The 26,786-nt window shown below is 46.9% G+C and overlaps 1 protein-coding gene across 2 annotated transcripts in view; it reads left to right on the forward strand.

Annotated features, from left to right (window-relative positions):
* The first annotated feature begins 18,273 nt into the window (after positions 1–18,273).
* The window catches only part of FPGS (folylpolyglutamate synthase), a 52,350-nt gene continuing 43,837 nt past the window's right edge, over positions 18,274–26,786 (forward strand). The window contains exons 1-2 of one of the 2 annotated variants that reach the window (XM_063936642.1): positions 18,274–18,495; positions 24,362–24,490. In XM_063936642.1, coding sequence (XP_063792712.1) covers positions 18,370–18,495; positions 24,362–24,490 — 255 coding nt within the window. In that variant the 5' untranslated portion in view covers positions 18,274–18,369. Of the gene's footprint in view, positions 18,496–22,103; positions 22,225–24,361; positions 24,491–26,786 lie in introns of those variants that run through there. The other variant, XM_063936641.1, reaches the window with a different exon arrangement.

The raw sequence follows: 26,786 nt of genomic DNA on the forward strand, positions 1-26,786 counted from the left end.
ATGCCCCTCACCTGTCGGCCCTCGGTATGGAGTCGCATCCATGTGGTTCCCGGTCTGGGGCTGGGCTCCGGGGTAGTCAGACATGGTGGCGGCAGCTCCTCCGCTGCGCACAGAGAGTTGGTCCCACACGGCGCAGTCTCAGCTGCACTGCATGAATGTGGCCAGTGCGTGAAGGTCCCGGCCGTCACACACAGCTCCCTTAACCTCTGGCGCAGGTGCTGCTGCCTGCAGGAACAACAAGTGTGCGGGGCTGGGTCGGTGTGTTACGGGGGGCGATTGCCCTCATCGCCCCCTGCTGGATCCGCCACTGCTGTAGATATTATAGGAGTTGCACCCAATTGTAGATTTCATGAGTTGCACCCAGTTGTAGCTATTATAGGAGTTACACAGAGTTTTAGTTTTTATAGGAGTTGTACCCAGTTGTAGATCTTATAGGATCTGCACCCAGCTCTAGCTATCACAGGACAGGGTAAAAGCATATTTTGAGGATAGTTGTCATTTTACTCTGGAAGTATAATGCATTTTCAAATTTCAAGATCCAGATCACAAGCATTTCAATGTGTACGGGGGCACTGTGGGTATAGTGATACACAGGAGCAGTTTAATTGTTGGAGGATGGAGTGGGGGTCAGGCTGGGACAGTGCAGCAGGGAGGGGGAGGCCTGGGTGGGGGAGTCAGACTGAGGTGACTGAGTCCCTTTTGTAGTATATAATAATCCTATAAGGTCTGTCCCATCCCCTACATGCATGTGCAGCACCCCTTCAATGGCTCCTACTGCTAGAATGACAGGACAGACCCTAGCTAGAGAGGAAGAGGACACACCAGTAACAGGTAAGTATGCAGCTACAGAAGGAGGGCGGGTGCAGAACAGAGCAGCAGACAGAGAGTGGGGGAGGGCGGGGGTCAGGATAGGGCAGAGTAGCATACATGGAGGAGCGGGACAGAGCAGTGAGTGGGATGGAATGAATCAGTGGACAAAAGGGGATTGGGTTGAGCAGCAGGCAGACTGAGGTGGCCTGGCATATGTTGGGTCTCATCTCCTATATGATAGCCCAGATCTGTGCCTGTGTGTATAACGCTGGGCGTGGCTAGGAGCTCTCATTGGGTTAGCAGCAGGTCTATCACACCCAATCCACAGCTGATTGGGCGAGAAATGCCCTCCCACACAGGTTAAATCCAATGGGAGGCTCTGCCCTTTGGCTGCTGTGTGTTTCCAGAGCAGGATTAACAATGGGGCTGCAGATCCAGGCCCACACCCCAAAATAGGCCCACTGCATCTGCAGCAACATACCCTCCAACAATTTACACATAAAATCACTACAAATTCAAAAAGGGGTGTGGCCACGGGTAAAGTGGCGTGGCAACGCCCCATTCCCTATACTTTCAATTAAAGTTTGGAGAGCCAAAAATCGGTACAGACCATAAAAAAAAGGTCCTGTACCTGCCAAAAAGGTAAAGTTGGAGGGTATGTCACTGCATCTGCAGCAAGTCTCTGCGCTGTAGATAGGGAAAAAAAAATAATTCACTGCAGCGTCCTATGGGGGTCATCCCGACCTGATCGCACGCTGCAGTTTTTCGCAGCGCAGCGATCAGGTCACTACTGTGCATGCGTATGCACCGCAATGCGCTGGCGTGTCGTACGGTTACAAAGCGGATCGTTGCTGTGCGATGGATTTAACGAAGAATCCATTCGCACAGCCGATCACAAGGAGATTGACAGAAAGAAGGCGCTTATGGGTGTCAACTGACCGTTTTCTTGGAGTGTTTGGAAAAACACAGGCGTGTCCAGGCGTTTTCAGGGCGGGTGTCTGACGTCAATTCCAGGACCGGACAGGCTGAAGTGATTGCAGCGGCTGAGTAAGTTCTGAGCTACTCAGAAACTGCACAAACTATTTTTGTAGTGCTCGGCTGCACATGTGATCGCACCCCAGTGGGCAGTGACAATGCGTTCGCACGGCTGCAAAAAGTACCTAGCGATCGATCAACTCGGAATAACCCCCTATGTCCTGCTGCCAGTCCGCCTGTCCCCTCCGGCATCAACAATCCCCACTCCCTAGCCGCGGTGCAGGTGGAACAAAAGCTGCTGCGGCCACCAGCATAGATGTGTGTGAAAGCGGTGCAGCGGAAGGCTTTCATAGCCCTCCCTGCGCCGCATACTCTCTGAGCCCCGGAGCCTCCTCTGTGCGTGATGTCACAGAAGTGTCTCCCCGCCACAGCCGCGCCCAGAGCCCCAGACTCCGTAACACAACACCTGGGCTGCCGGCCTGGAAGCCCCAAGATGGCTAATGTAACGGATAGAGTGGGTGATATCGCGGACGGTAATGTCTGGACGCTGAATCAATGTAAAAGGTGACAATGCTGTGCAGTGCAGTGGGTGTGAAGTGTCTCTGCACTGCACAGCACTCTCACCTTTTACATTGATTCAGCGAGTCAGTCAGTTCTGCCAGCCAGTCACTATTGTTAGCGCTGGTGTCCCAACACGTCGCATTACAGGGAAGTAGACGCACTAAATAAACTACAGCTACCAGCAGCCCTTAGCGCCAAAGCATTCTGGAGCTAAGGGCTGCTGGGAGCTATAGTTTATTCAGTGCATCTTCTTCCCTGTAATGTGACGCGTTGGGACACCGGTGCTAACAATAGTGACTGGCTGCTTGGCTGCTGTGCGAGTCTCCGGGAGAGCCACTGTTAAAGGGAGGACTGCGTCTTAGCTGCTTCCAGGAGGAGAAGCAGGAGAAGCATTACTCGGCACTCCCCCACTCGCAGTACCTCTGGGCCCCATCCGCGGCACCCCCACAGCTGCCCCTCTCCCACACGCGGCATCCCCGCAACCGCTACTCCCCCACCCGCTGTAGCTCCGGACCCCCACCCACCGCACCCACGCACCCTCCCCCACCCGCGGCACCACCACACCAGACCCTCCCCCACCCACAGCACCCCCGCAACCGTCCCTCCCCACCCACGGCACCCCCAGACCCCATCCACCTCTCCCCCGCACCCGCCACTCCCCCAACCACAGCACCTACTAGGTGATTCATCAGGCCCTGTGTGCGCTGTTCACGCTGTTGGAAGCGGCTTCAACCCCTTAACCATCGCACACCCTTTGTCCATGCAGTATTTAACCTCTCACACAATTATTATTAAAGGAAATACTCCATAGAATAAAAATATTGCACGCCACAAGAGTGTGCAAGGGTTAAGGGGGCGTAGCCCCTTACGACGGTGTCAAGAGCGGGCGATGAATCACCTAGTTATTAGTATATAAATACGCAATTTGCAATATGAAGCTAAATTGAATTGAGCAAAATAATTTGTATATTAACCTACGTCAGTAGGTGTTTATGTAATATAGAGGAAAGTGCACCCATCACTTATAGTGTAGGCATTTTATTTTGTGGGCTGAGCTGACAGGAGCAAATAATGGCTCCACACAAACGGGCCGACACAGAGGGAGTTTAATTGTATGCAAAATATGCTGAGATTAAGACGGAATGCCTTTGAGTTTTGTTTTAGAAGCCATCCGACTTCAATGTTGTTTATCCAACTCTTAAAAAGCTATTACGCCAGATAGCAGACCATAATTTATATATACAGAAGAAACACACTATCAGTCAGTGAATACTAAAAGCAACAAAGACCTGCACTTGAAACACATACAGTAGATAACAGCAATTGCAGTGGATTTTTATACAAATTGTGTTCCACAAACCGTCCGTTTTACAGTCTTCAAATTCCATGTTTGCTGGCACTAATCCACACTGTAACCCAGATTTATTAACGCTTGGAGAAAGATAAAGTGGAAAGAGAAAAAGTACCAACCAATCAGCTCCTAACTGCCATGTTACAGGCTCTGTTTGGAAAATTACACTTAGGAGCAGATTGGTTGGTACTTTATCTCTCTCCACTTTATCTCTCCCGAAACTTTGATAAATCTGTGCCTGTATTTGTAACTTTGCACACATTGGAATGAACAGAGGTGAGAACCAACATCGGTCAATTCATTGTTATGTGTGCTGCGTTTACGGTAAAACTGGGAACGGCGAACGCCAAATTCTCAGTGCAACACATGAAAGATCTCCCGGCCAAATGCGAAAAGTGCACTGATGATGATGATAACGACTTGCATCAAACCAGACTCACAAATAGGGATGGTTTGGTCTCCAGATGCTAGAATGCTGCATATGGAGGAATACTGTATATGCAGTTTTGAAATAACATCCACCTGGTGATGTCACTAAAGCATTGTACATTTTGCTCCTCTGTTGAGTAAAGTCAGAGGTTCTCAAACTCGGTCCTCGGGGGCATACACAGTGCATGTTTTGCAGGTCTCCTCACAGAATCGCAAGTGACATAATTAGCTCCACCTGTGGACCTTTTAAAATGTGTCAGTGAGTAATGAATACACCTGTGCACCTGCTGGGTTACCTGCAAAACATGCACTGTGTGTGCCCCCGAGGACCGAGTTTGAGAACCTCTGAGTAAAGTAGTACAGAGAATACAATGTACCTGAGAGCAATACATTTTGTGGTCGGGTGTGGTCCGCCTAATCTGCCCCAGGTGTTATTGAATGCTAGCCAGTGAGCTCTTGTAGCCTCGTTTTAGTGGATTATCCAGTTTAGTTTGCTTTTCTAATTTATACAGTAGGTTGGTGATTTAGACCTTTACCTCAGATACCATACTGGAATGGTCATATAAGTCTATAAATAGTTCACAGAGGAATCTCTGTGTTTATTGTCACTAGTAGTCTGACACCTGAGATGATGGAGACACGCTCTGAAGTATTCTTTCTTCTCAAATGTAATTATGGGGGTAGATATAAGATTCTCCCCCATGTATTAATGTGCCGGTGTGTGGTATATAGTGCCCCTGTCTATATCAGTGCTGCTATCTACAAGATAGTGTGCCGATTATATGCAGGACAATGTATGAACGGTCAGCAGCACTGACCATTCCGACACCTGCAGCTAATGATTTTGACAGATGCAGGTGTTGCCCCGTTTCAAGATTTTACTATGGGGCCCACAAAGTTCATGTTACTCCCCTGCTGTACCCTCACGATCTGTGCAGGAATAACACATCTACCCCTATGTATCTGTGAATTTACATATAGTCTGATTTAGGCTTAGACTGGCCCATAGGGGTACAGGGGAAACCACCGGTGGGCCCCACTGTCAGGGCCTCCCGCCTCCTGCTCTAAGGATCAGGTTCCAGACTGTGCACTTGAATTATACATTATACATATGTTACCTTATACTGGACTATGGTGTATTTTCTGCAGAGCATTGCTGTTATTAATCTGGTACATTATCATGCATGCAGCAGCTGAATTTACGGTATATATTTATGAAGGGGCCCAGACGTTGCACTCTCTAATGGTTAGTCAAACAAATGAGGTGGCAGGCCACACCCCCTCTGCAGACTGGCCACACCCCTAAACATGGGCCCCTACCACTGCATTCCCCCGGTGGGCCCTACATGCCCCAGTCCGACACTGGTCTGATTATAGTATGACTCTTAAGGTGCATACACACGGAGAGATTTTGACTGAGAGATTTCCCTTGAACTGGCAGTAGGAGATTTTGACTAACTTTACCAGCGATTTTGGCTATGAGCGATTTTGGCTAACTCAGTCAAGCAAAGGAATGCTTTTTTTCTCCCAGCGACATAGCCAAAATTGACTTGCCTGCACAGTCTATTTTTAGCAGCGATAGTGACCTGGCGGGGATGCGCATCGCTATCGCTGGCTGTGTACACATGGATAGATATGCACTAACTTTCTGAGCGATTTTGACTATATAGTCAAAATCGCTCAGTTATATCGCTCCGTGTGTATGCACCTTTAGGAACCCTTCTAACTTTTTATAAACTAAACAAAATAATGATAATATTAGTTGGTGTCAATCTTTGTGTGTCCTAGAAACACGTTAAGTAACCCTGCTCCCAGTGTGCCTGTAGCGCCCCCAAATTCCATGCAGTGTGTCAATCAGGCTGCGACTTTTGGGGCACTGTAAGCGACATCGCAAACCCAGATCTGCACATGTGCAGTGATGCTTCTGCGCATTCGCTGATCTAAAAACATCAACGTTTAGTGTGAACAGCAAAATAGCGTCCACCTCTCAGTCATCCCGTGTCACATTATCTAGATTGTAATTAACTATTAGGTCACTGTTGATGTAAAAAATGCTCTAACAATTGCTCCCTTGGGTCTTTCTTAATAATGACGGCATTGCCAGGATAATATTGGGTGTCGACCAGAATATGGCCGACAGTCACTAGGTTGGCCCCATATGGTCAACATGCACACGGTCGACAGGGTCATTAGGTCGATGTGTAAAAGGTAGACCTGGAAATGTCGACAAGTACAAAAGGTCAACATGAAGATGGTCGACATAAAAAAAATGTTCGACGCATGTTCTTTTTATAATTTTGGGTGTAATTTTGCATGTTGAAACATGTAGAAGCCAAATTAGTGGAAACATGTACCCCTTGCGGTCTAACTTCGCTCGCCGCACTTCAGGCAACGTTACTATTCATAACTGTAGTCCTTGTGAATTGTAAAGTATGAAAAAGTTGTAAAAAAATTGAAATAAAAAAAGCTTGTGTCGATCATACGTGTGTCAATCATTGTCACGTCGACCATTTGAACATGTCGACCGTTTGAGCCTGTTAACCTTTAGCACAGTCGACCTTTTACATGTCGACCTATTGATGACCCTGACGATCTTTTGTACATGGCGACCTAATGCACGTCGACCATACGGGGTCGACCTATTGAAAGTCTACCCATTGACTGTTGACCTATTATCCGGATACTGGTAATACTAACATTATTCAGTTGTTTGGCAGTATCCAGCATCTCACTATAAAAAGGACGTTCTATCTTTTCAATCATGATCTCTGCAGATGACAGCCCGAGGGTTTGTCAGAGGAATCTCATTATGATACACATGCTGTTAGTAATAGGAATCACACTGCTGGTTTTCTGTTCTGTAAATGATCACCTGACGGATCCTCCCAGCTCCACCTCTGTGTGCACTGTATACACCCCCAAACTATTGTACAGGACTGGGTGAGGATTTCCCAGACACCTTCTTACAGTATGCAGCACATTATATTCATATGACACACTGTTAGTTACTATAACCTTTGGCCGGCCGCTGACAGTGGTGCATACATCAGAGTGGACCTGCTCATAATGATCAAGCACCAACACAAGGTAAAGTCAGGTTCATTCTGGGGCAATGAGATCCTGCATGACACTTGTATACTGTATAAGCTAGATTCTGCTATGGGTTTCATTAACATATACTTGTTAAGGAACAGTGGGTCTGATTCCGTCACTATTTTGGAGCCGCAGTGCGAATGTGTCGCAGTGATTGACAGGCTGCAGGCATTGGGGGAGGCGGTGAGGCATATCGCCTCCATTTCCGGGCATACCAAAGCTATTGGCTGCATTTTTAGATGGATGCAGCTTTACTGGAGTCGGCAGCTTAGTTGTGTCAGTCATTATGAGAACCCTAGGCTTGTTGAGTGGTCCGATGTTGCAACCAACAGTCGTAGTGTTGATTTGATGCTGAGTCTTTGGATGCAGGCAGAGGATCAGGCGGCGCTTTGAGATGATCTGATCTCCAGGCGCTGCCTCTACACACGTCACCACTGACATCACCAACCAGGCAATTTGCCGGATTGGTGCCGCCAGTCTGAAACAGGTCTCAACCAGGTTGCACCCGGGAAGAATCTGTGCATATGTTCCGGGTGCGACCCAGTATAGCGATGTGAAAGCAGTATTACTGATGTATGCTATAGTAATCTATCCCCTGTACTCGTTAAAGGGTATTGAAACCAGAAGATCTGAATCAGCTGCACACACACTTGTGACGGTGGTAAACAGTATTATACAGTGCCACAAGTTTACAATCTCAGCTTTCGTTTGTAGACATGCGTATTCTTTTTGGATTATAACTTCTTTGTTTTTAAATACGTATTTTGTTTAAAGCGTATGTACGGAGAAGGTTTGTTAGCAGTCTGGATTATGTTTTTCTCCAAATGAATTACTTTCCGATATGAGCTAGAGATAAACAGAAATATGGCAGTGTGCAGTTGTTGTTTTTTTTTGTGTTTTTTTTAGTAATTAGTGCAGGTATGGAGTTACATTATTATTTTTTTCTCCTGGGGGGTGTCAGCTGCATTTCACAGCCAACGCACCTGTCATTGAGGGTTATTCAGGTTTGTTAGCAAACCAAAAAAGCACACCATGCTGCACTGCAGGTGGGGCAGATGTAACTTGCAGAGAAATTGTGTGGCGGTGCACCTCCGCCTGGGGTCCACTGGGCCAACTGTTGTTTGGTCTCGGACTCAAAACTGTAGACCCAGGATTCATCGCCACTGATGATCTCCCAGAGTTTGAGTGACCACCATAAAACCTTGTTCAGCATGTTGCGGCACGCCGGCACCAAATCACCCGAGCTTCTGTCTGCTTTCGAGTCAGCCGATGTGTCACCCAGCATGCAGAAACCTTGCTCAGGCCAGGCTTTATTGTGGAGTATCATACAGATGGATGCCTACTGTATCTCCTTCTCTATCTGGGCCACAGTCACCCTGGTGTCCACCTCAACTATGGCCCATATGGCAGCAACGTTGTTCTCAGTGATGGCGAACACAGGTCCGTTGCAGTTGTCCTCGTATTCCAGGGACCGTATCCTGCTCTGATTCATGGGACACAAAAAAGGCAGAGTTTTGACAAAAAGTAGATATTTCAAGGTTGATTGGGGCAGCGTTTAGAGTGAACCAGGGACAGGGCTTTACTTTGTCCCACGTTGGCATGTGTAAATGATGGTAGCTACTGTAACCATAACTTAAAAACATACCTGCAACTTAGTCAATACAAAAGAATATGAAGAGACAGTTCAGAACAAATTTCCTGGAAACTGGACCCCCCCCCCCCCCCCCCCCCCTTCCCCACTCTCTGCATCTGCCAATGGTAGCACTGAACCTTTCAAAGAACAATGGCCCTCATTCCGAGTTGTTCGCTCGTTGCCGAGTTTCGCTATATTGCGTTTAGTCGCTTACTGCGCATGCGCAAGGGTCGCAGAGCGCATGCGCTTAGTTATTTTACTCAAAAGTTAGGTATTTTACTCACGGCATAACAAGGATTTTTCATCGTTCTGGTGATCGTACTGTGATTGACAGGAAGTGGGTGTTTCTGGGCGGAAACTTGCCGTTTTATGGGAGTGAGCGAAAAAACGCTGGCGTTTCTGGGAAAAACGCGGGAGTGTCTGAAGAAACGGGGGAATGTCTGGACGAACGCTGGGTGTGTTTGTGACGTCAAACCAGGAACGAAACTGACTGAACTGATCGCAATGGCTGAGTAAGTCTCGAGCTACTCAGAAACTGCTAAGAATTTTCTATTCGCAAATCCGCTAATCTTTCGTTCGCAATTCTGCTATGCTAAGATACACTCCCAGAGGGCGGCGGCTTAGCGTGTGCAATGCTGCTAAAAGCAGCTAGCGAGCGAACAACTCGGAATGAGGGCCATTATCTCAAACAAATCATGGCCATCCCAAGATTTGTTATAAGAACACCCACTTTGTTTGGCTGGTTGTATAATTAGGGCAATCCCACCAAAATCTGTGGTATTTTAGTAGGAATAGTTTGGGTATAAATAACAATGTCCTTTATATAAATGAATCAATATAATGTGTCATGCTTCCATTTGAAACATTTTAGATACTCTATTTATAATGTGAATTTTTAAGTTAATCGCTTTACTAATAGTTAACTTTCTCATTAACAGGGTATGATGCTAATGGCTGTAATGATCACATCTGGCTTTGGCATGAGTTTATGTGTACGGTTCATTTCAGAGTCAGATCATCCACGGTGCAACCTTACATGAAGAAACCAATGGTCAATATACATGTTTTGTTATAATTGGTTGACGAGAGAGAGGAGGATGTGTTTGTATTAAGGGGGTAATTCAGACCCGATTGCTGCTGTGCATTTTCGTACAGCGGGCGATCAGGTCCTAACTGCGCCTGCGTATGCACCGCAATGTGCACGCGCATTGGACAACAAGAACGGGCATCGCCGGTCAACGACAGGGTGGTGCGAAAAATCCGATCGCACGGGTGTTCGCAAGGTGATTGACAGGAAGAGGGTGGCAACTGAGCGTTTACAGGGAGTAAACGCAGCAACCGAAAAACACAGGCGTGACCAAACGTTTTCAGGGAGGGTGTGTGACGTTAGCTCCGGCCCCGATCAGCCTGATGTGATCGCACTGGAGGAGTAAGTCCTGGGCTGCGCGCAGACTGCACAAAGTGAATTTTAGCAGCTCGGCGTAAACATTGGAACGCACACTTGCACAGCGAATATACACTCCCCCTGGAGGCGGCGACTATCTGATCGCAGGACAGCAAAATTAGCAGCCCAGCGATCAGATCTGAATCACCCCCTAAATTCAATAAATCCAAAAACTGAAATCACACTTACCGAAATGGGGTCACACATTTCCTGCCGTATCATACACAGTAGCGGATCTTGCCACGGGCAAGCAGGACTTTTGCCCGGGGCGCCGCCTTCCGGAGGGCGCTGGCGCCATCCGGAGGGCGCCGCACCATGGCAAGATCCGCCACTGCTGTGCCCTCCGCTGCCCGCTGTGTCCCCCGTCTGTGCCTCCTGTGAAGGGAACTAGACGCGTAGCGTCTAGTTTCCCTTCATGGAGAGTACCTTTGCTGAACGGTGCGCGATGACATCATCGCGCACAGCAAAGGTCCTCTCCACGAAGGGAACTAGACGCTACGCGTCTAGTTTCCCTTCGTGGAGAGGACCTTTTGCTGTGCGGTGCGCGATGACGTCATCGCGCACCGCTCAGCATTCAAGCGGCGCTACTAATGTACAGGGGGCGTAACTGGCCACGCCCCCTGTATTAAGCCACACCCCCGTTTCCTGCCCGGGGCGCAGAGCGGGCTTGAACCGGCCCTGATCATACAGATTGTGCAACTGTCTCGGTCAAAGATTAACTCCAAGCTAATATTTGCTATTATTTTTACTTATACACTGTGCCCTTGAAAGGTAAAACATGCAGCTCTTTGGGCTGCGCAAACCGCCCCCTTTCCCAGAGTAACCTAATACTGGATCCCACCAGTTATTTGTAATGATCAATTGTAGACTCTCTCAAGTGGGGTCATTCCGAGTTGTTCACTCGCAAGTGAATTTTAGCAGATTTGCTCATGCTAAGCCGCCGCCTACTGGGAGTGAATCTTAGCATCTTAAAATTGCGAACGATGTATTCGCAATATTGCGATTACACACCTCGTAGCAGTTTCTGAGTAGCTTCAGACTTACTCGGCATCTGCGATCATTTCACTGCTTGTCGTTCCTGGTTTGACGTCACAAACACACCCAGCATTCGCCCAGACACTCCCCCGTTTCTCCAGCCACTCCTGCGTTTTTTCCGGAAACGGTAGCGTTTTTTCCCACACGCCCATAAAACGGCCTGTTTCCGCCCAGTAACACCCATTTCCTGTCAATCACATTACGATCGCCAGAACGATGAAAATGCCGTGAGTAAAATACCTAACTGCATAGCAAATTTACTTGGCGCAGTCGCAGTGCGGACATTGCGCATGCGCATTAAGCGGAAAATCGCTGCGATGCGAAGATTTTTACCGAGCGAACAACTCGGAATGACCTCCAAGAGCCGATGTTAGAATCAACATGAGGAGCCCACAGGGCCTGATCAGAGGAAGATGCTATGCCGATGTTTGCACAGTTGAGCCATTTTTTTTTTATTGTACATGCATCTGAGTTGCATTGCGCATGCGTTGCGATTGATCACCAATCAAGGTCGCAGAGTGGTTGACAGTTACTGAGAGCTTATGGGAGGTAATAGTGGGGTTTCACGGGCATGTCGCAGCCAGCAACTGCTTATTTTAATGCAAGTGTAAAAACTCCTGTGTCTTGGGGCCTAATTCATGTTTGTATGCAATGGCTGATGTTCACGCAACGGAGCGAATATCTGCAGACTGCGCATGTGCTGCAATCGCAATGCGCATGTGTCAAAGTGCGCTGCGATTTTGCTCGCAATGAGGATTTCATGGAGAAGTGACTGACAGGAAGTGATCGTTTGGAGGTGTTAGCGGAGAGTGGTTGGAAAAACACAGGCATGTCATGGCCGTTTTCAGTGTATGGGCCTAATTCATTATGGATCCTTATTCTGAGAAATTGCAGTTGTCTGCAAGTAGAAAGGCGCCGACCCGATAGGAAGAAAAAACGCCCCTTGCAAAATTGTGAATGCATTGCTATCCACTCGCTGATGCATACGCAATTTACGGAGCATCAAAGAATCTTTGCCGTCTGACCAAATGTGAGTAGGTCTGAGGCTGCCACTAATCTGCGACTGAGACGGCCTGTGATTGGTCTGCGCTGACATCAGAGACCCTCCCCAAAAATGCCTGGTCATGCCTGGGTTTTTTCTGACACACCCAGAAAACGACAGGTTTCCGCCCAGAAACGCCGGCTTCCTGTCAGTCAAACAGCGGCTACATTGCGATTATGATCTGTACGCAATTTCTGTCGCTATTGCCTCTCGCACATGCGCAGTCGTTTGATAATCGCTCAATTGGCGAATTCTCAAAATAGCGATCCATGCTGAATTAGGCCCTGTGTATCTGCTGTTGGCTGCAAGCTTGCCAAAACATGGCGCCTGCGTCGCTACTGCCGTGTCCAGTCTGTATAGCTGTAGCCCAACCCTTAGACCCGATGTTCCTCATTTTTGTGTATAGTCTGTGAATATGTACGCAATTGGGAATGATTTTGATATGGCTCCGGTGGGCGTTTCTTTCCATTTCTGTGCTGCAGCTTCACTTGCTAACATTAGGAACTCTGTAGCCTATATAATTGCAATTGCATTTTCTTACAGACATGATTTAGTCCCTTAGTTCATATGGACATTCTGTGCAGCCCTAGGGTTGCTTGGAAGTTTGATGTGCGAGCGATGGTGCATGTTTGTACATAAGTGGCGGATTAGAGATAGAGAGAAAAGTTGAGTCCGGATTAGAGATAGAGGGGCTAATTCAGTAAGGATAGCAAATTCTACTAATCAGCAGACTTTTCTATCCTTTTCCTAACATGCTGGGAGCCGCCCATCGCAGGGCAAGGCCGCCCAGCATGCTGACCGGTGCCTCCCCCCCTTCAACAAGCAGAAATTGCGATCGCTTTGCAATTTCTGCTTGTCAGCAGAAACTAAGGATGACTCCTGCCGACGCAGCATAGCTGCGGCCGCAGGAGTCCCGGCGCCATCTTACCTGTCGCGGTGGCTGCGTGTGACGTCACGCAGCCACCGAAACCACGCCCACAACACGCCCCCGTACGCGCCGCACCGCCCACTGCTTGGGTCGCCCCCGCAATGCTCCGTCTCCTCCCTGGAAATGGAGACCCCCCCGTACTTCCCACGAGGTTGGTGAGTCCACGGGTCCAAAGCATGGCGAGCGGACTCACTGCCAGCATACCAGTCCAGTGGTGCCGAGAGAGGGGGCAGAGGGTACAAATAACCTGGGCCCAGGTCTGATGGAGGGGCTCAGTGGGGGCCCAGGCCCATGCCTCCTGTGATTAGGCCATGCCCCCTGAAAAGTACCTGGGCACAGCAAGGCTCTCTACTGCCCTGGCTGGGAGGCATGCCATGCTCCTGTGAGTGGGTGCTTCTCGTGCTACGACACGCCCCCAAAGAGGTGTGGTCACACACCCCGCATGCTGTGGTCACACCCCCTCCGGGAAGGCAGGGGGCCCAGAAAGTTGCTGTACCGGGGCCCAGGATTTCTCTTGGCAGCCCTGTACCAGTCCAATAGGCGGGATGCTGCTGTCGGTATACTTACAGCAGGCATCCGGTCTGCCGGTATATCGTACCGCACTCCTATAAACCAGTGGTTCTTCAAACATATACAGTGTCTGCTGAAACACAATAGAACAGTGGTTCTCAAACTTTCTTTCATCACAGCACCCCAGAGTGGGTGTTCAATGTGGGTGACAGGCCAAGAGGCTCTGATTACATGGTGCAACCGCTGACAGAGCTGGCGCACAGTAGGTGGCTGGCCCTATTCACCTGAATAAAAGCACTACCCAGGTGAGCAACAAATCCCTAGTTGACAGAGGACACTCGCCAAACACATGCTTACAGATTAGGTGCCAGGTCACAACACATTGAAAACATTTTGTGTACGGTCGGCTGACGTCAGTGAATTCTGGCTTATGCTTCAGTTTCTAAATGCCTTTGGGCTCTGACTTATATAAACACAACAAAACCTGGGACACAAAAGCAGAAATGACCACATACATGAAACCTGCACTATGTAAGAGCCTCAGTCTATGAAGCTTTAAGCCCTGTCCTTTAGGGGTGAGAGGGCAAACTAACATTCGCCCTCACACCTGTTGCCCAACTTAACATTGGGCTGTTGGATACCAGGAAAATAGGAAATTGTGTTTAATGTTTGCTCAGTAATAAATCAATAAAAACATAGTGTCCTGTTGATCTAAAAATTCATAGTGCCCTCACGAAATAAATAATACTGCCCACTAATTAAAAAACTTGTAGTGCCCCCCCCCCCCCCCCCACTGAAAAAATAATAGTGAACTACTGATCAAAAAATTCATAGAAGCCCTGCAGAAATAATTGTGCATCCACTGAATATTTCAGTGTCCTACTGATCAAAAAATTCATAGCGCCCCCAATGAATAAATAGTGCACAGCTGATCAAATCTGTCATAGTGCCCCAAAAGCATAAATTGTGAATAAACATCTCATAGTGTAGTGTTGATCAAATAATTTATAGAGCCCACACCAAATAAATAATTCATAGTGCCATGGCTAAATTAATAATAGTGATGGAATGACGGACACTTTCATTTAAATGTAATGTTTATTGTAACATCCATTGCTTCAATAAAAACATTTTTCCAAAAAAAGAAATAATTATAATGGTGTCACTCTTAAAAATCCAATTATTTGTCCCCAATTATTTTTTTGTACTGCAGAGGATACTCCAACTTTTTTTTTTTTTGGGATCCAATATTATTGACATTGGGAAAAGAATAAAACCCCACATAAATGATCCAGACTGCCCGATTCCCAATAAGTTAATGTCCCATAATCCCTCCTACTTAATAGATGGGCAGCCAATCAGAAGCAGTTTTTCATAGCAGGTTTTGCTCAGTGACGTCACGCAGTGGCGGGCCGTGTATGCAGTTTTTGGACGACAGTCCAAATTGAGCCGCATGCACAGCCGACAGTGAGGGTCGTTAACGACCCATGGGGCCGTGCATCGCTCGGCGGCGGCATACACACTTAGCGATAAATTAAACAACTTCGCTCATTTTGACCCTTCCTGAGCGACGTCATTACTTTATCGCTAAGTGTGTACCCACCTTTAGAGATACTGAATTGCTCCGGCACATTGGTATCTGCCGTTGGAACTCATCAATGAATGGACATTTAACTTGGATGTCTGCATAATACTGTTATGGGCAGTGCTTAAAGTGGTCCTAGTGAGGTGGTGGAACTCACCTCCCCTCCCCCCACGGAATAAAAGTATTGCGAATGCCCCAACAAGAGGCGTGGTCTCAAAATGAAAGGGGCGTGGTCACACAATAGTAATAATGCCCACAGTAGTAGCACTCCTAATACACATAATGCCCACAGTAGTAGCACCCCGTAATACACAATGCCCACAGCAGTAGCGCCCTTTTTACAATGACCACAGTAGTAGTGCTCCTTATGCAATGTCCACTGTACTGGTAGTTCCCCTTATATAGAGCTCATAGTAGTGGTGCCCCTTATGCAATGCCCCCAGTAGTAGTGCCCCTTATGTCCTCAGGAGTGATGCCCCTTATGAAGTCCCCTTTTTACAATGCCCCCATTAGTAGTGCCCCCATTAGTAATGCCCTTAATGGTAATGCCCCTGTGTAGTATTGCCCCCAGTAGTAATGCCCCCAGTCGTTTAGCCCCCTGTAGTTTAGCCCCAGTAGTTATGCCCCCAGTAGTTTAGCCCCCAGTAGTTATGCCCCCAGTAGTAATGCCCCTGCAGTTATGACCCCAGTAGTTTACCCCCACTTTAGTTTAGCCTCCCAGTGGTAATGCCCCCAGTAGTTTAGCCCCCAGTGGTACTGCCCCCTGTAGTTTAGCCCCTGCAGTTATGCCCCCAGTAGTTTAGCCCCCCCAGTAGTAATGCCCCCATTAGTTTAGCCCCATATAGTTTGCCCCAAGTAGGAATGCCCCCAGTAGTTTAGCCCCTGTAGTTATGCCCCCTGTAGTTTGCCCCTTGTAGTTTATCCCCCCTGTAGTTATCCCCCAGTAGTAATGTGCCCCTGTAGTTATGCCCCCAGTAGTAATGCACTCTTGTAGTTTCCCCCCAGTAGTTTGCCCCCTTGTAGTTTATCCCCCCTGTAGTTATCCCCCAGTAGTAATGTGCCCCTGTAGTTATGCCCCCAGTAGTAATGCACTCTTGTAGTTTGCCCCCAGTAGTTAGCCCCCTGTAGCTTGCCCCAAGTAGTAATGCCCCCTTGTAGTTTAGCCCCGCTGTAGTAATGCCCCTGTAATTTACCCCCAGTAGTAATGCCCCTGTAGTTTACCCCCAGTAGTTATGCCCCCAGTAGTAATGCCCCAGTAGTAATGCGCCCCAGTAGTAATGCACCCCTGTAGTTTGCCCCAGTAGCTTGCCCCCAGTAGTTAGCCCCATGTAGCTTACCTCAAGTAGTAATGCCCCCAGTAGTAATGCCCTCTGTAGTTTGCCCCCTTGTAGTTTAGCCCCCTGTAGTAATGCCCCTTGTAGTTTAGCCCCCCTGTAGTTTAGTCCCCAAATAGTAATGTCTCCAGTAGCTTAGCCCCTGTAGTTATGCCCCCAGTAGTGTGCCCCAAGTAGTAATGCCCCCAGTAGTGTGCCCCAAGTAGTAATGCCCCCAGTAGTAATGCGCCCCTGTAGTTTGCCCCCAGTAGTTTACTCCTTGTAGCTTGCCCCCAGTAGACGTGCCTTAAAGAAAAAAAAAACATACTTACCAAGCCCCGCTCCCACATCCGACCACTGTGATCTCCTGGCGTCCGGCTCCTTGCACTATGAGAGAGACGTCATGACGTCTCTCTCATAGCGCACACTAGAGCCGGAAGCAGGAGCTCAGTACTCCTGCCGCCAGGCTTCCACTGTGCGGGGAGAGCCGGGCGCCGCTGCTAACAGCGGGCGCCCAGCATCTCCCTGAGGCGCCGGCACATATCGGGTGAGGTGAGCCGGAGGAGGCGGAAACTGCGCATGCGTATGCACAGCAATGCGCAGGCGCGTCGTACGGGTACAAAGAGGATCGGTGGATTTAACGAAGAATCCATTCGCACAGCCGATCGCAAGGTGATTGACAGAAAGAGGGCGTTTATGGGTGTCAACTGACCGTTTTCTGGGAGTGTTTGGAAAAACGCAGGCGTGTCCAAGCATTTGCAGAACAGGTGTCTGACGGGACCAAAAAGACTGAAGTGATCGCAGCGCCTGAGCAAGTCCAGAGCTCAGTGTCAGACTGGGGCATGAAGGGCCCTACCAGGGGTAGGGGCCCATGTTTAGGGGTGTGGCCAGTCTCCAGAGGGGGTGTGGCCATCCGCTACATTGGTTTGACTAACCATTAGTGAGAGCATGGGCTGGGCCCCTTGACAAATCTATAAACACTGCTAGTGCGTGCATGATAATGTACCAGATAAATATTAGCAATGCACTGTAGAAAATACATCATAGCCCTGTGCAGTATAAGGTAACATATGTATAAAGTATAATTCAAGAACACAGTCTAGAACCTGATCACTAGAGGGGCAGTGGGGCCCATCGGTGGTTTCCCCTGTACCCCTGTGGGCCAGTCCGACGCTGCCAGAGCTACTCAGAAACTACCAAAAACTTTTTTGTGCCGTCAGCTGCAAAATCGATTGCACACTTGAAAAGCGAAAATACACTCCTCCATAGGCGGCGACTATCTGATCGCAGCACAGCAAATAGTTGCTAGCGAGCAATCAACTCGGAATGACCCCCATAATCCTGTCTTACTGTGCATATATAGTGCCCGTAAGCAGCAAAGCTGCAGTTCTCCAACTACTGGGAAGCATAAGTGCATTTACCATGCTGACACTTGTAGTCCCACAAGCTGTATTAGCATTCAGAACTATGTGGGATATGACAGTAACATAAGCATTGTCAGGCGGACCGCACAAGATGAAATCACGGCTCAGTGCCCAGATGAAGGCGTCACCCAGCTCACCGCCTACGTATCGAAGTGGCCTGCCACACGCAAGATGGCGGTGATGTTCTGCCTCTCCGGGTTCCCGCGGGGTCACGGGGTGTGTCCTGCGCTCCCAGCATGGCTCCACCACGGTACCGGGCGGCATTACACGCGGTGCTCCGACAGCTTCCGTACCAGTGTGGCGGGCTGCGGTTCCGAGGCTTCAGCGCCCAGGCTCTCCCGGCGGTCAGGATGGAGTACCAGGTAGCTGCTGTCCGGGAGCAGGGGAGAGGGTTACATCAGCCTGACACGTTGTTACTGGGGTCAGGAGGAGGCCCCCGCATTACTCCCCTTCTGCAGATGTCCCGGTTTTCCCAGCAGTGCCCACTGTTCTGCATGTTACGTTCAGTGCTTATTGCAGTTCTATATTTTAGTATAGCCTAATGCTGCATGACATGATGTACTGCGCAGTGTATGTCAGGTTGCAGAGGTGGTACAGGTATTGCATCCAGGCGCTGTACCCACAGCAAACAGCCCCTGGAAGTAGCACAAAAATATTATCCAACTGTTGTGGAACTAAAAGACCCATCATGCCTGGCTCAGCTTGCCTACCTTTCAACGAAATTTTGCAATATAAAAATGAGTTTGTGTATATACAGTGGCCAAGCTCTGTCAATAGTTGTGTAGTGTCCTAAATCCCAGGTGGAAAATAGTTTTATGTTTTTGTTTTCAGTTTTTCCTAGATGTCAGATTTTTCTCATGCAACAAGGTCAGTGCATGTGTTTCCACATGTGTGTTCTAACAGCACTGTCGGATGCGTCACTATTCCCCGGAATTCTATGTAAAGGCATGGTGTGAAATAAGGAAACATGTAAAGACCTATCTCTGCTTGTGTACATACCGCTGTAACCCTGTGCATGTATATGTCACCCATTTGCGGGACCTGCCTCTATATAAAGTACTTCACATTTGACGTGTGTATATATATATATATATATATATATATATATATATATATATATATATATATATATATATATATATATATATATATATATATATATATACATACATACATACACACACACACACACACACACACACACACACACACACACACACACACACACGTCCATAAACAGTGGGACATTGACACAATTCTCACATTTTGGCCTCTATACACTACCACAATGGATTTGAAATGAAACCTACAAGATGTGCTTTAACTGCTGACTTTCTGCTTTAATTTGAGGGTATTTACATCCAAATCAGGTGAATGGTGTAGGAATTACAACGGTTTCTATATGTGCCTCATACTTTTTAAGGGATCAAAAGTAATGGGACAAACTAATCAATCCTAAATCAAACTTTCACTTTTTAATTTTGTTGCAAATCCTTTGCAGTCAATTACAGCCTGAAGTCTGCAAGGCATAGACATCACCAGACGCTGGGTTTCATCCCTGGTGATGCTCTGCCAGGCCTCTACTGCAAATGTCTTCAGTTCCTGCGTGTTCTTGGGGCATTTTCCCTCCAGTTTTGTCTTCATCATGCATGCTCAATTGGATTCAGGTCAGATGATTGACTTGGCCATTGCATAACATTCAATTTATTTGCCTTAAAAAACTCTTTGGTTGCTTTCGCAGTATGCTTCGGGTCATTGTCCATCTGCACTGTGAAGCGCCATCCAATGAGTTCTGAAGCGTTTGACTGAATATGAGCAGATAATAGTGCCCGAAACACTTCAGAATTCATCCTGCTGCTTTTGTCAGCAGTCACATTATCAATAAATACAAGGGAACCAGTTCCATTGGCAGCCATACATGCCCACGCCATGACACTACCACCACCATGCTTCACTGATGAGGTGGTATGTTTTGGATCATGAGCAGTTCCTTTCCTTCTCCATACTCTTCTCTTCCCATCACCCTGGTACAAGCTGATCTTTGTCTCATCTGTCCATAGGATGTTGTTCCAGAACTGTAAAGGCTTTTTTTTTAGATGTTGTTTGGAAAACTCTAATCTGGTCTTCCTGTTTTTGTGGCTCCCCAATGGTTTACATCTTGTGGTGAACCCTCTATATTCACTCTTCTGAAGTCTTCTCTTGATTGTTGACTTTGACACATATACACCTGCCTCCTGGAGACTGTTCTTGATCTGGGCAACTGTTGTAAACGGGTTTTTCTTCACCAGGGAAATAATTCTTCTGTCATCCACCACAGTTGTTTTTCCCTGGTCTTCCGGGTCTTTTGGTGTTGATGAGCTCTCCGGTGCGTTCTTTCTTTTTAAGAATGTTCCAAACAGTTGATTTGGCCACACCTAATGTTTTTGCTATCTCTCTGATGGGTTTGTGTTGATTTTTCAGCCTAATGATGGCTTGCTTCACTGATAGTGGCAGCTCTTTGGATCTCATATTGATTGAGAGTCGACAGCAACAGATTCCAAATGCACATGTCACGCCTGGAATCTACTTCAGACCTTTTACCTGCTTAATTGATGATATAAAGAGGGAATAGCCCACTCCTGTCCATGAAATAGCTTTTGAGTCGATTGTCCCATTACTTTTGGTCCCTTTAAAAAGTGGGAGGCACATATAGAAACCGTTGTAATTCCTACACTGTTCACCTGATTTGGATGTAAATATCAAATTAAAGCGGAAAGTCTGCAGTTAAAGCACATGGTGTATAGAGCCCAAAATATGAGATTTGTGTTGATGTCCCAATATTTATCGACCTGACTGTGTGTGTGTGTGTGTGTATATATTATATTATATTATAAAAAAAAAAAAAAAAAATATTATCGGGAACCCCGCACTCTCCTTAGTAATTTTATAATTTTTTTTATATATATATATATATATATATATATATATATATATATATATATATATATTTCTGTATTTTTTTTTAAACTGCAATTTTTGAAGTACAGGTAACTGATCTTAATGGGGGTTGGGTTGCTGGTGTTCTATTTATCTGTACTGTGTGTGTAGTGATTACTTAGCTGGGTTTCTGTGTTTGCAGAAGGATAAGATCAGGTTAGGTCCTATAATTACCACTTGCATCTACTCTGTGCCATGTCCTCTCAGCCTGATAGAGAGGTATCGTCACTGATAGCAGTTTGCCCCCTTCTTCTCATGTCTTTATACTAGGAAATGTAACATGTAATGTAATAGGATATGAGGGAGGTGGGTTTGTGAATCACATTGAGAACTTGCCTTACACGCTGTGCACATGTTTTCCCAAGTCATCTGAGTTCACATCAAACAAGTGTACTACCAGAGTGTAACGTACAATCCTTGTTGGACATCATTCAGGGTAAATATGCAAGTTAATATTGGCAGCACTGTGGCATTTAAGCTCTTTCACTGATGCCGCATGAGCTTCTCCGTGTGGCATCTACCACTTTCCTTTTCTCGTGGTGCAAGCCGTCTGGCTGCTGTAGGTGTCCCACCACCTGATAAGAAACATGGCATGCTGGAAGGAGCATTATGTGTGCGGTCATGGCTGCTAATCTGGTTTGCGGCTCTCTTGCCTTTAACCTGAAGCTATTTTATGGTACCTGGCCTCTGTAGCTGAGGCGTAGGGATCTGCCCTCACTTCCTAGCTGCTTGTTCTGACTTCTTGATTAAACATTAATTTCTAGACCGTGCGGTAAATAAACCTGACCTCTTATTAAACTTGGCAACACAATCCAGTACAATCAAGAAGAACGATCATTACACAACACCAGTTTGTAACGGAGGAGTGGAAAGAGACAATGGGGTCATTGGTTGGCCTGCTCCAGTTTCTGTTCATTGATTAGACCATGCTGTGTCTAAATAAATGCAGGACAAGTAAACTGAATTAAACTACAGAAGTTTTGAGGTGGTTTTCGGCAGTAGGACACGGCCCACCCGCTGGGTAGCACACTCCCATGTGTAAGCAGTTGGGTTCCTTCTCCTTATTGCACTACTGTTACCTAAACCTGCTGTCCGGGGCTGATGTAAATATCTGGGTGAGTAAATGCTGGAAGACTGGGGAAACGTGCGGTGGGGTACGGTGACTAGCACCTGCTTTGTGCTGGTCACTGCTTAAAGAGGGGTTGGAGGGAATTTGTCCCTTTCCAAGTTAAATAGCTATGGTATACATTGTGGACAAAGGTTTAAAGCGGTTGGCCATCATTGGAGTAGTGTTTATTATGCTGTATCTGGAGTAAGTCGTTAGCAGGCGTGATGCTCAGCTGCTCACGTAACGGGCAGTTGCAGCAATGCTGGTATCTCAAGTTTTCCTGCGCACCTGTATGGGGTGAGAGGTGGATCATGCAATGCAGATGGACGCATTCTGCTATTCCGGAACGGCAAGACTCTTTCTTTATGCTGAACTCAGTTCCCCTCTTTGGGGTCGATTCAATTCGGCAACAGATGAATAGCGCCGGGAATTAGCTCCCGACGCTATTCAATTCAGCTAAAGTTAAGTCGGTGAATGCCTGTTCTCTCCGACTTAACAGGTAGTTTTGTCGGGAGAACAGGCATTCTCCGACTTAACTACCCGCGGCGATGCTGATTCCCGACAGAATCGGCCTCGCGCCGGCCATGCGGCAGCACTTTTGTCTGTTTTCTTCTCTCACCCCCCCGGGGGTGAGAGAAGAATTCCCGACAATTGCGGGTAACTAATAGCTGAATTGAATAGCGTCGGGAGCTAATTCCCGGCGCTATTCATCTGTTGCCGAATTGAATCGACCTGTTTGTGTATGGTTAAAGTGTCCTTTAATTATATATTAATTAAAAAATAGACAGACCATACCATTATAAAATTGTACTCCTAACTAGATGTGAATACTTTACATATACAATTATCCAAATTTATACACAAAATAAAATGCTGTTGAGGCCCACAACACACACAGGATTCCCAGGTAATATCTACATGTCAGTGAGTCTCTCTCTCTCTCTCTCTCTCTCTCTCTCTCTCTCTCTCTCTCTCTCTCTCTCTCTCTCTCTCTCTCTCTCTCTCTCTCTCTCTCTCTCTCTCTCTCTCTCTCATGCTTCAAACACAAGACATACTATAAAAGTTTAAATACGATCTTTATTTAAGAAGGAATTTACTAGGAAAACTCTGAGCTTTCCCAACACAAGTTGTGGTATACATGAAAGATGGTACAAGGAATTCTACAAATATATAACTTATTTATGGGTGAGGGATATTTTCAATATACAGTTCTACAAACATCCTTTTGTATTCTCTTCTGTATATTTGAATATGGACTATTAATATTGTGCACTATACAGTGTAATTTGATATGATTGGCCCCCACCATCACTATATATATATATATATATATATATATATATATATATATATATATATATATATATATATTTATATATATATATTTATATTATATTATATTATATTATATTTATTTTTATTTTTTTTGGTACCTCTGGTGACTCTTTTAAAACCATTGGTTGCTTATTTTTGTGGTACAGGAGCAGAAAGTTATTAGTGTGTTGGGCCACTCTTTGCCTTTTTTTCTTATAATTGTCCCTTTTACTTAGCGCCCTCTAATGCCCGCTCTTGTAGCATAGCACTTTGGTGAGAGCATGCTGATGATCTGATTGGTTGCACATTGTTCTGTCCCCTCCTACGTCACACAGGAGCCATCTTTTAGAGAAAGATTTGGCAGTGAGTTGATACCCGAAATGCACATTCAGCAACCGATTTATTAAGCCTGGTGAAGTGATAAAGTGGAAGGTGATAACACACCAGCCAGTCAGCTCCTTACTGTCATTTTTCAAACCCAGACTGTGACATGGAAGTTAAGAACGAACTGGCTGGTACTTTATCACCTTCCACTTTATCACTTCACCAGGCTTAATAAATCTGTCCCAAAGTACTGTACTTGCAGCTTTGCTGCAATAAACTGGGCTGCCATTATATGTTAGTATAGTGCCTGTTTTAGCATAGACATCTGTTCAGTGTGCATATTAATGAATAAAGCACTTTGTAACTTTCTGCGCCCAGATTTGCGCGCTTCGGTCTATGTATGTTCTGCATTCTTTTTTCCATCACTTTGTGATATGCGTGGTTATGCTAGTAGTTTGCGTTTTACTGAGTGACTCCATTGATAACCAGACTGTTCTTGTATTTAGGATGCCATACGCACCCTTAACACCCTGCAGACAAATGCTAGTTACCTGGACCAGGTGAAGAGACAGCGGAATGACCCTCAGGAACAGCTAGCGGCTATGAAGGTGTTTCTGGAGAGGAGTGGCCTGCAGGTAAGTGACCTTGTACATAGAGGTATATGTACTATATTTGCTGTGCTGACTAGATTTCCTAGTGTAATTCAGATGGCAAAAGCACAAAACCAGAGATCATTACAGAGATGAAAACCGTGCTCCAATCTGACTGCTGTGAGAACCTGAGCTTGGAGTTTGGTTTTATTATTCCCCTTTATGTAGTTCCAACGTAATATTCAGTGCTTTGCAAAGATTGCTTAAAAGTATGGATTGTGTGGATGACTATATAAATATTGCTTTGGGTTAGTTGGGTCCTGTTCTAGTAGATTATCCAGTAACGTTCACTCTAGGATTTTTGATTTGCCAGGGTTGCAGGGAAGCAGCAGGGTTATCCAGAGGCATAGGATCTCAGATGCAGTCAGAGAGCTAGGTTCCTCGGCTCTGAACCACCGCTGTGTTCTAGAGCCGGCCTCGACTTAGATTGAGCTCCATCAGGCCAGGTTGTCCCAGTAGAGCAAAGGCAATGCTGAGTTAACCTCCCGGCTGCTGAAGGCATTGGTTTCAGGTGAGAACACCATGGTATACAGTATAAAGCATATCTGCCAGGTCTGATGATCTCCGGCTACACTACACCCCCCATAGTTCGGATTGCAGCCAGCGATTCATGGTGCTCCAGAAAAAGACAGGGCCTATTTATATGCCAGACAGGGCATGGCTAAAAGAGCCCAGCAAGGGCAGTAACCCAGGTGCTAAAGTATGGATGAGCCGCAGTCACCTAGAGCCCAAGTCTATCTTCACCCATTGTTGTTAGAGACGCAAGTGTTCTGTGGTTTCTGATACAGGTCATATTAAATGTTCTCCCCTCCTTGACACCGTTGCTTGTCTAACAACACAGATAAGGAAGGCGGTGGAACAATTTATTTGGTTCAGCGCCTTACTACAGCCATTTATGTTCTGTATGCAGGCACTAAATTGTGCAAAATAATTTCTTGCTTTAATGGGGACCCCATGATGCCTACTGACCCCTAGAAAAGTATACACAATGAATGTGGTCCTTGGTCTGTGGGGAGGAGGGAAGGGTAATGATGCAGCCTTTAGAATTACAAAGGTCCCAAACAGATTATTCCACGCTTTGAAATAAATGAAATGATGTATTTACAACTGTAATATATTCTTACATGGTCATGGAATTCGTTATTGAATTTCCGAAGTGAGCATTGGTTAGATCGTATCCTGAAAGATGCATGTAAAGATAAACCCTGAATGACAATGCCATCCCCTCATTACTCATTCCCAACTGCCCCTCTAAGGGGTATATTCAATAACTGTCGGAAGCTGCCGTCTTGTCGGAAAGACTGCAGCTTCCGACAGTTTTAGGTCGAAAGGGGTTCCAACCTATTCATTACGGCCCCATTTATCCCAACAAGTCAGGAAACCCGACTTGTCGGAATGCACGTTGATAGGCGGTTTCAGCCGCCGATCAGTGTGCATTGTCGGAAGCAGGGCCAAACCCAACAGGTTTTAGCCACGTTTTCGACAATCCCAATCCGACTTTAAAAAAAAATCGGATTGAGATGAGTGAGCGGAGAGCAAGAGACGGGGGAGCAGCGGGGAGAGCAGGAACCCAGCGGCAGCTTCCACCCGGCTCCAGCAAGCGAGGTCCCGCTTGCTGGAGCCAGGTGAATGCTGCCGCGAGCCTCCTGTTACGCTGTTGCAGCCACTGCTCCCCCGTCTCCTCCTCTCCTCCCCCATCAGCTCCGGCTCCTCCTCTGCTCTCAAAAAAGCAAGCCCCCCCCTTCCTGGCGCCGCAGGCGGCTCTCCTTCGCCCCGGCGCTGACAGCAGCAGGACAGGACACCGGGAGCGGCCAAATCCGACAGTCGGATTTGTCTGCCCTTTTTAACTGCATGTCAGAATGGACCCGACTCTTATTGAATATACCCCTAAGCCCTTTACTTGCTGCGAAATGACAGACTTCAAATGTGCTCCAAAATAGCTCAGATCTCCAATCCAATACCACCCTATACACAAGCCCTCATATCCCACATTTACTCAATCCCTGGTATGCCAAAAGTTCCCTTACTATGCTAGTGAGATCTCTTCTCGTGTTTCCAGAGCACCTCACATGCCACCTGTGTTTCACAGAGTCCTCATGCTATCCACATGTCACTCAGACTACCCTACATGGCGCTTGAACCCCCCCCCCCCCCCCCCCACACACACTTGCTTGCTCTTGTCTGTTGGTCCTCCGCATGTCCATTAGACCGCTTATTTGAAGTACTTACCTCTGCACAACTCTGCTGAGAACAGTTTCTTCGGCACACCCTCACTAAAGCC

Source organism: Pseudophryne corroboree, chromosome 8 (assembly GCF_028390025.1).
Source record: "Pseudophryne corroboree isolate aPseCor3 chromosome 8, aPseCor3.hap2, whole genome shotgun sequence".
NCBI lineage: Eukaryota > Metazoa > Chordata > Amphibia > Anura > Myobatrachidae > Pseudophryne > Pseudophryne corroboree.